Genomic DNA, 10,264 nt, shown 5'->3' on the forward strand with positions numbered 1-10,264 from the left:
GCAAAGCGAAGTTTTTCGTTTTACGATGTGTTTTCAACAGTTGGTACGTGACTTTTCACTGAGCAGCGCAGTCGCCTCAGATTTCTCCTTCCCCTTTTTCGGTTTAGTTTTTTTTCTTTTTTTTTTTTGAGTTTTTGGCAGTGATCGCAGAGTCAAGCGTTCTGCAGATAGAGTCAGTCAACAGTTGGCCAGCACGCACACACACACAAACACACTCACGCACACCCGCACGCAGAGTACATTTGGCTAAAACGCACTCCTATTAATTGCATGGGTGGCCGAAGTCAGCTTTGACATGAACATGGCAGTTGGCATTGGCATTGCCAGGGGTGGTGATGGAAGGGGGTGGAAGGGGGTAAAAGGTAGAAGAGCAGCTTTTGTGGCTGCATTCGTAATTGCTTTTGCGTTAAATGTCTAAACTGTATGCCGTATACACCACAGTTCCAAAAACCATGCCACTCACATACTGGAAAAAAAGAATTTAATCGGCTGTAACTCCTATCATCGTGAAAAGCTTGGGCACTTATAAATTTTTGGGGAATTTTATTCCAAGCTGTCAAGCTATCAAGCTTTGTTCATTTCCTACATTTCCAAAGATTCCTTTGCATCTGTTGGTAAATATTATACAAATGCCTTAAAATAGTCATCTTCGAATTGGAGACACATAAATTAAATAGCAACTTAAATGCAGCTTAAATGCCACAAATAAATAACTTTGCTACGTATATTAATCAAAATATTTCCTAAATTTAAAAAAATACATATTTCTTTCAGTGCATGCATTTTTCTTGCCGCCCCATTGCCACACACATCGCCTCGTTATCGTTCTCATTGCATTACGGTCGACAGGCAAAATTTGACCCACTTCGGGGGAGGGTGGAGTTGGGGGTGGGTGTGGTTGTGGGTGTGGGTTACTGCCGGAAAGGAGTTGAGTGCACCACAACGTAAATCCACTTTCGGTGGCAAAGCGTGTAATTAGCCTCCGCCCGAGTGGCAAACGAGAAGCAATTACAATTTCTATTTGCCGGTTATAAATTAGGGCTGCGACCAGAACCAAAACCAGTACCAGAATCCGAACCACAAAAATACAAAACCCGGATCAGAAAAGAGGCAAATCAAGTGGGCAATAGAGCACTCCAAGGATAACAAAATGTCACCGAAAAATCACAGGAAAAGAGACTATGGCAACTACAAACAAATGGCAAGCGTTGCAAGCCCGGGAATTGCCCACCGATGTATGCAATGAAAAATATTCATTTCGAAAGAGACGGAAACAGAGGGAAAACCCAAAGAACAATGCAACTGGCGGGAAAAAAGAAATTGCAACGTGCACTTTCACTGTGTCCCACTGAGTCTTTGTGTGTGGGTGTGTGTGGCTGTTAACCATTTGAGTGTGGCCAGCGAGTGTGCGGCAATTTGAAAGCTGAATTATTCGGAAAACTCGCCATTAAAGACAAGCCGCGAGAAATGGAACCTCTCTCCGCAGTTGCTTTGAAATACCCCTCTCCTTGTTTCGGAGGGGTAGCGGTGGCGAAATGGATAGGAAAAGTGGCAAAAAGTATCAACTGCCAGCATCCGTGTCATTTTCACACACGCACACAAGTGTGAGTGTAAGTGCAAGTGTATGTGTGAGTCTGAGTGTGTGAGCTTAAAAGGCAACTTTCGATTGAAAATGCCGCCATGAGGGAGATATGGAATTGATGTAAGTAAACCGCTGCGATGCGAAGAATTTTCCCATAAGCCGCCAGCTTACAGCGCTTTCAATTTGATTAGGGCTGTGAATAAACAAAAGAGCACTGCGAAAGCAAGCCAAATCCAAATAGGACGTAAAAAATGGGGATACAAAAATATCCCCATATCGGTGCCAATGGATAAACCGAATATTCTCTAGGAAAATATGCACAGCAAGAGCTTTTAACAAAAGGCATAATATTTTCCATGCCGTGCAAATAAATATTGAAATGGAGATATTTTACTGTGCTCAGAAGTAGCTGTAGTGCTTTCAGCAAGCGTTGTAAATTGAAAGAGTGCTCTGCTGAAAAAACACAAGTTAAATAAAATAAATATCTGGTTGCTGCTTTTAAAAGTTTACTAATGTACACATATTTTAATTTCGCTATTCAATTACATTCAGGGATTCACGCTTTTAACATAATTTATTGAAAGCACTTGAAATCAAATGGTTTTTGATTGATTCGCAACATTTTCGGTTTCCATTTGTGAAACTACCCGATCAACATTATTCACAGATGTTTTCCCAGGCTCTGCTATTCTCATTCCTCGCATTGTGCGGAAAAATCGAGCAGAGTGCTTCATCCGCTGAGGAACCACCTCAAAAAGAAACGCTTTTGCAGACTATTTACACATGGGCGTATGGCCGCTTCAGTGTGTAAGTGTCCTTAGGTTTTCCTCAGACTTTTCCCATCAAAAACACCGCCCATCGGGTGTGTTTGCTTGCAAAACTTTACAATTTCGATATGGCGAAGTAGGTGGGTAAGGGGCGAGGGGGGAAGCGATTTTTATTTTCAATTTTCTTTGTCGAACACATGACAAAGTGCCATCAACAAGCGAGCGAAGCGATGCGACGCGTTAAGGGAGCAACAATTGGGTATGTGGGTATATGTGTGTGTGTGTGTGTGTGTGTGTGAGGGAGGGGGTGTGGCTGGGAGAAGGGCGGCAGGCGCTTGCCACAAGGGCGTGGCATTTGCCTGTTGAAATATTGCAGCCGCTGCCAATAAGCGAGGAAAGGATAACAAAAATTGAGCGATGTGTCTGCCGCATCAAGCGGCTACCAGTCTAATAAGGACAACAAGAGTGATACGTATTGTGGACACATCGCACATCCACACATCCGCACCTCCACATATGTGTCCTTACAAGCGGGCCCGATACTTGTATTGATCAGATGACAAATGCGGCTGCCATCGTCTTTTACTTGTGGATTGCGAATTGCCATCGCAGCTGAGACTCGAAGCTCGATGAGAGCCGCCGAAGGAAGTGGTTTGATTGCCATCCGTCAGCTCAACTTCAACTCAACCTCAACTTCCTGTTTCGCAACATATCACCTCATTTATCCTAGCAAACTTGGGTATAGCTCCTCAAAGAAAGAACTTGGATGATGTTCATGTGTGACCAATCGAAGTCCCTTTTCAACTTGAATAGGGGTTTGCATTAAAAGCGACACATAATTACTTAATTTTCATTCTTGATGATGTGAGATAATCCCTTCAGATTCTGTAAATCGTATGATTATTATACCCGTTACTCGTAGAGTAAAAGGGTATACTATATTCGTTGAAAAGTATGTAACAGGCAGAAGGAAGCGTTTTCGACCATATAAAGTATATATATATCGATCTGGCCATGTCCGTCTGTCCGTCCGTCTTTCTGTCCGTCTGTCCGTTCGTATGAACGCTGAGATCTCAGGAACTACAAAAGCTAGAAAGTTGAGATTAAGCATACAGACTCCAGGGACATAGACGCAGCGCAAGTTTGTCGATTCATGTTGCCACGCCCACTCTAACGCCCACAAACCGCCCAAAGCTGCTACTCCCACACTTTTGAAAAATGTTTTGATATTTTTTCTTTTTTGGTCTTGTAAATTTCTATCGATTTGCCAAAAAACTTTTTGCCACGCCCACTCTAACGCCCACAAACCGCCCGAAGCTGCCACGCCCACACTTTTGAGAAATGTTTAGATATTTTTTCATTTTTGTTCTACTAGCTGAGTAACGGGTATCAGATAGTCGGGGAACTTGACTATAGCGTTCTCTCTTTTTTTTTGTATGTTCTTGGTTTTTTTCTACAATATAAGTACATACATCATTTATAAACAAATTATTTGTGGATATTCGTTTCTCAGTATATTACTTAGCTAGCTAATTATTTTAAATATCAAGAAAACAATTTATATGTATTTTCATGGTTCATTTACATTTTTGTAGTTTTTATATTACATGTTTTTTAATTTTCTCTTGATTTATCAGAATTTTCGCTACCTTTCTCCAATTGTTCTCGTTTGGTTTTCCCTCGGCATGCCGATCAAATGAATTATGGACGAAAATGAAGGTTTAAAGTGTTAATTAAACATACAAAGCTCGTTTCCATTCTGTTGCTGCTGCATAATTTGGAAAACTCGCTGCCATTTTTTGTGCTTCGCTTTCCGCCTCTCCTGTCCATTTCCACTCACAGCCCCTCCACCTTTGCCCCCACACCCCCATTATACCCACCGACATTACAGCTTGTAAGTGCTCATTAACATAAGCCGCTGATGTCGTTGTGCGCATTGTTGCCATTCCGGTGGCTCCACGGACTTTTGTCTGCCTTTTTGGGCGCTGAGAGTGGCCGAGTGGCCAGGAGTCCGGACTTGGGACTCTCCACTCCCGACTCGCGCTGATTGTCGCATTTAAATTAATTTTCATACAACGACGAAAAGTACGAATCAAGCAAATTATAGAATCAAAAGACATTGGCCCATAAAAGTAAACAGGCCCCAAGTCCCGAGCCCCAAACGAGAATCGCTGGGGCGGGTGGATCAGCAGGAAAGCCCCGAATATAAAAGTTAAATTAAAAAATAATATCCGACGAGCAGAACGACAATGAAATCGACGGCGGAGAAGGCGAACAAAAATGCGAATTACACATAAAAAGCCGCAATTGAGTTTTTGGACTTGTGCCCGTCAACCCGGGAAAATTGTGGGGAAATCTGAGAAATTCGAAGGAAAGGCGGCAAAGGCGGCAAAGGGAAGCTGACGAGAGGGTAACTCACACAAATATATGCGTAAATCTCGACGATTTCAATGGGCGTGGCTTGTAGCGGGTGGGCGGTGGTCGGTGTTGGGAACTCGGTGGGTTGTCAGTCAACAACAAAATCAAGAGAAGCAACAACGAAATGTGAATCCAAATGAGCATCGCTTCGCAGCAAAATAAAGGCAGAAGTGAAGCGAAAGCAAGAGCAAAAGCGACAAAGGATCTGGCGAAAAGCGGAAAGAAAAGCGCCTCTCGTAAAATTTGCACACTCACACACACACACACACTCACGAGTTTCGCTGCACACTTTAAGGTGGGAGCGGGCGGAGAGGGGGCGGTGAAAGTCTTAAAGCAACCGCTGCATTGTTTCATTAACTCCGCCTGAAATTGTGTGCGCACCAGCAGCCCCTTTCCCTCTTATTTTGCGCTTCCCGACGACATTTGATGGCCCCTTTTTTTAAACCGAGATCATTGAACGCTTACCTACACTGATAAAAACCCTTCCTGCTGTTCCACAAGCGCTTAACACAAGCCACAAAACCAAAACTAATCATTTTAATTGATTTCTATAAAAGCAAGTCCTCAAACCGTAACCGCAACCATCAACCGCTTTAATTTGTTCAATTCTATGGATGCCGATAGCCACAATAATTGGAAAATTACACACTGATTTGGATTTACTTAGGCCACTAAACCAATTTCGATCGACTCAATTATCATCTTCACTTTCGCCGAATATATACGTTTAACTATACTTTGTCATATTTTCTCCATAATTTACAAGTTATTCCAACAGTTTCCAATAAATGCTAGTATACTAATAAAAATAAACAAGTAACTGACAAAAGGGGAGTTCTGTTCTTTACTATACATACATTTTCTCTGGATACTTCTTAAATCGTATCTGGATAGATTATATCATCATTTTCTTTAATTTCGGTTGATTAAAGTTTTTCCCAGTGCAGCATTCGCTGTTGATTTACACCCAGCAAAATCCTGTTTAGTATTTTTCTGGAGCAAGTGAATAAATATATAATATGGAATCCAGATTTTCACGGGAATCCATCCCTCGAGCTGCAGAATTTCGCAGACTTGCCACTCTTTTCTTTGAGTGCATTGCGGACTAATCTGAGTTGATTTAATCATTATTCGCTTTGACGAAAGTCTCGTGAATCCCCGTAAAATGAGCAAATAAGTTGTAATTCTCAATCTGAAATCTTTAGCGCTCCCCAAAGATTGTTTGCAAAAAGCTGCTGCTAATTAGTGAGCTGAAAAAGTGAAAACCGAGTTGTTCGCTTCGACTCATCTTAATAAAGTTTTCCAATTTACTTTTCGCCCTCTTGTTAGGTAGATTTTCGACTTCAATGGAGAATCGGCGAATCACCGGGACAAGGACGATTCCCGTGCTGTTTCCACCCACTTCCCACTCCCACTCCCACTCCCACTCCCACTCCCACTCCCACTCCCACTCCCAACCCCACTCCCCGGGGCGGTCCTCATTTCAAGCACAATTACCGCACGGAGGCTGCAAGTTTTCAAGGCCGCTGTTGGCACGTAAATTAATGTTGTTTCGCGATGTTTGTTGCCTCTGTTGTTTTGCTCGACTCAACTTTTGTTTAGTGTTTTTCTAGGTGGGCAGAGGAAAGGAAACTTTTTCGTTTTCCACGCCGCACCAAAGGCGTCTTTCCCTATTTCTCGCACAGAGTGTTGAGTGGCAAGCACACAGAAGTGTTGCCTGTGTATGTTCCGTCTGTGTGTGTTCTTTTTTCGAGTTTGTCTGCTTTGTGCAGTCATCAACACTCGCACACGCACACAGCGCATAGTAAATAGAAAGGACATTAAGTGGCGTTAAACAGACACTCGTGCAACAGCCGCAACATGTGAAGTGGACCAGCGGGGAAGTGGCACGCCAGGACATCGGCTTGGTTGCATGAGGGAAAATGCATGAGGCAGCGCCATTGCGAAGAACATTTACGAGTTTTAGCCCGCCACACGATTCAAATCGGTTTGCTCTCTGCCTCAGCCTTTTTGTATTTTATGCCACAAAGCGAAAGGTGTATTTGAGATAAAGTGGCTGCATTAAAATGGCGTTTTACCATTTCGAAATAATTATAAAGTTATAAAATAAAAGTCACACTCTGCTGCATAATCTTTATAGGCAGCAAAAAGGTGACGAAAAATATCTTAATACACAGACATATATAGTAGATAGTTTGCAAGCAATTAAAAAGTTAACAACTAACAAGTTAACATTGAATCAATTAATTTAGAGAAAGAGTTTCAATACGTTTCCCTATTTTAAATGTATTTTATCTGGATTTATTCTGCAAAACCTTGCATTATTTTTCATAGTTTAACAGGATGGGCACTTTTTTTTTGTCTTGTTGTGCACAACTTGACTTACTTATCATTTTATGCCGCTGGGCGGTGCGCGAACCCAAATGCTAGGATTAATCCGGCTGGCTGCTTTTCGCTGAGGAACTCGAAGCTCCGCTTTTGACCGCTTCAGTCCGCACTCGAATTGAATTGAGTCGAATGGAATCGATTAGAGAACTCGCGAATCGGTCACCGGGAATTTCCGGGAAATAAGCCACGAAACTTTAAGGATCTGCCCGCGTCGGAATCGTACTGCTCTGTTGCTTTTCAGGACGAGCTGCTGATGCTGTTGCTGCTTTTGGTGTTGCTGTTGCTGCTGCTGTTGCTGCTGTTGCTGCTACTCGTGCTGCGTTTTTGCGTTTTTGCCGCGCTTGCCACCCAAGGACCCAACCAGACGAGGACTGTCGATGAACTGTGCGTCCAGCAGCTGTTGCTGCCCGGTGTTATACAGGCCATAGCACAGTTCGCAAAGTTGGCACAGGCGGCACGTCCCCAGGCACAGTGGGCCATCGTGGGGTAATTCACGCACACTCGGCGTATGCGCAATGTCGGAATGGCAGGAGAGCCGAGCGAGAGCCCGAGTAGCCGACGGAATTTACTCACGCAGCGGCGGAGCAACAATTTGTTGACGAGCCGGGACGCAGCCACGAATGCCATCCGGACTGTACGGACTGGAGGACATTTTGCTATTTGTTATACGGCAGACAGGCAGCGTCGTCGTCGTCGTCGTCATCGTCGTCCTGTCCAAAGGCAAGAAATAAGACCGGAAGCAGAAAGTCAGCGCGATAAGCAAAGGGGGGGAAAGGGGAGGAAAGGATATCCTCCTCTCCTGCAGCTGCAAATTCCTGCTGTCTTTCTTTGGCAATACGAAGGGCGAGCGCCAGGACGAACCCACTTTTTCCTTGTTGTCCCGTTACTTCTTTGCCGCAGCACACCTGAATTTTCTTTCTTTCGACATTAGCATAATCGGCGGTGGTAGTAGTAGTGGTAGTAGTGGCGTGGAAATGAAGTTGCTGCTGGGTCTGCACGCAGAAACTGCGCCAGAAACTTACTCCATGGCACACGCGGCGTATGCGCAATGTGCGGCAACTGTTGCTTGGACCCACTTTGCCCCCAAAACAGTTCCCAAAAGGGAGCTTCAGCACCAGCACAAGCACCATCCCCTCCCCCACCCCCTCCACGACTCAATAAATATGCATGAGCGGGAGGCCAAGGGGCTTCAATTAAATTTACTCAAATTGCGGTTGACGGGCCAAACGGCTGCTGCTGTGCAGCTTTTTTCTGCGTGGACGAGGTCAGAAATTTGCATGCAAATATTTTCGGCATTTCCTCTGCAGGAAATTTATTTGTTTTTTCGCCTTAATATTTCTCGCATTTATTATGAGCGTAGGCAGAAAAAGCGGCGCAAATTAAGACGCCAGCTCGTTGATGCGTGTCCTGGTAGTGTTAAATCGCGAAATGAACTTAAGTGAAATGAGCAAGAGAAGCTGAAGGAGCAGGAGGAGCAGGAGGAGGAGCTTTAATGGCCAGCATTCTGGTCCTTCCGCTTGGCTCCAAATTGGAGCCCTGGATGGGGAATTCCAGGAGCTTGGCAGAGCAAACATGAACGAAAAAACATGAAACGTGCCCTGCCTGCTAAGGACATTCATTACGCAAGCTATGAAGCTGCCTTTTTCGAACTGAATCCAACATCCCCCCACCCTCCCCTTTTACTCAGGGGCTTAGTGGGCGGCTGGCCACGCCTCCTATTGAATTATTCCCGTTTTATTTCTCGCCATTTGGCGTGGCACACACACCGAGCCATCTGCCTCTGCAGTGGAGCTGACTTCTTGCCGTCGGTGATGCCGCCCGGTTGAACCTCAAACACCCAGACACACAAACACCCAAGCACACAAACACTAAGCACCAGCACGCAGCAGAGGGAAAGACACCTGTTGATTGGGCCTTTCAGGTTATTTGAGCCAAAGCAAAAGCAAGAGCAAGAGCAATAGCGAAAGCCAAAGTCGAAGACACTGGCAGTGGTAGTGGCAGTGGCAGTGGCAACAAGGCGATTTCCCTTCAGCTTATGTGGGCTCAATTTTGTAGTCGAGCCGGCTCCGTCTAATGGCCATGGGATATTGAATCGATTGACGGGGCCGCAGGAAAAGGAGGCCGGGAAAAGGAGGGAAAAGGTGGGAAAACAGGGAAGTGGGCTGCTCGGCAGCTGAGGGAAAGGTCGTTTGGAATAAGCAACCACTGCCCGTTTGGAGCTACTTCCTTGTTTGGGCTCGTGTCGGCAACAATTGATTTCAAAATATTAATTAACCAGATAAACCAATTGAAGCTTCCTGAGAGGGTAAATGACAGGAAAGGGCCAATAAAACGGTAGAAGGGGTTGTTGTAAGAGGCGCAAATCTGGCACTGTAATGGGAACGAAAAGTTCCAACTGGCAGTTAACAGTCCAGTGGCTACCGAGGTTTCGAGTTTGCAAATCGGCCAGGCCGCAGGATAAGCGGGTCAAGGGGGATTGTTGTACTAAAGATATATATCATACATATCCGGTATTACATCAAGCACCTGGAAGCTGAATCTGTGATGCCCGAAGACTTAGATTGCCAGTGGAGTGGTAACTGGCAGCCAAATGTATTTGGTTGGGAAGATCGTTTAGATCAAAGGACTCCTTAAGGAAGACGGACGTGCAAGCCTTTAAGCACACAATGACTTGTTGCATCTACTTATCCGCGATCATGGCTGGTTTTTGGAGATTCGATAAGTTCAGCGGATTCTGGAGCTTGGTTGATGGAGTGAGTGGCTGTGCGGACGTGCGAGTGGTTGAGCCCTCCTGGCCGAAAGGCATATATTGTCCGCAATATCCCCTCGATTCATATTGCATTTGGAGGGTTGTAATGCTTGTGGCTCCATCAGGCTCATAAACTGGTGCATCTTCGTCCTAAGATTCGCATGGTCTTCCAAAGGAATGATGACCAGTACCTAAGAGTAGCGTTTTCAATAAAAGTCGAGATAGAGTAACAGAGGTAAGAGAGAGATAGGTAAGAGAGATAGAGTAACACTTGGACTTGGGATGGAGGTGCCTTTCGCGGCAACACCAAACAAATCAGTTGAGTTTCGGTTTGTATCGCTTGGTCGACAGCGGGAACGC

General features: G+C 44.8%; 1 protein-coding gene across 1 annotated transcript in view; it reads right to left on the bottom strand.

Annotated features, from left to right (window-relative positions):
• Positions 1 to 7,635, bottom strand: part of LOC6539837 — a 39,181-nt gene extending 31,546 nt beyond the window's left edge. Inside the window, exon 1 of the mRNA XM_039376251.2 lies at positions 7,504 to 7,635. Within this exon, the coding sequence (XP_039232185.1) occupies positions 7,504 to 7,635 (132 nt within the window). The remainder of the gene's footprint in view (positions 1 to 7,503) is intronic.
• Between the last annotated feature and the right edge of the window lie 2,629 nt (positions 7,636 to 10,264).

This window comes from Drosophila yakuba, chromosome 3R (assembly GCF_016746365.2).
Source record: "Drosophila yakuba strain Tai18E2 chromosome 3R, Prin_Dyak_Tai18E2_2.1, whole genome shotgun sequence".
NCBI lineage: Eukaryota > Metazoa > Arthropoda > Insecta > Diptera > Drosophilidae > Drosophila > Drosophila yakuba.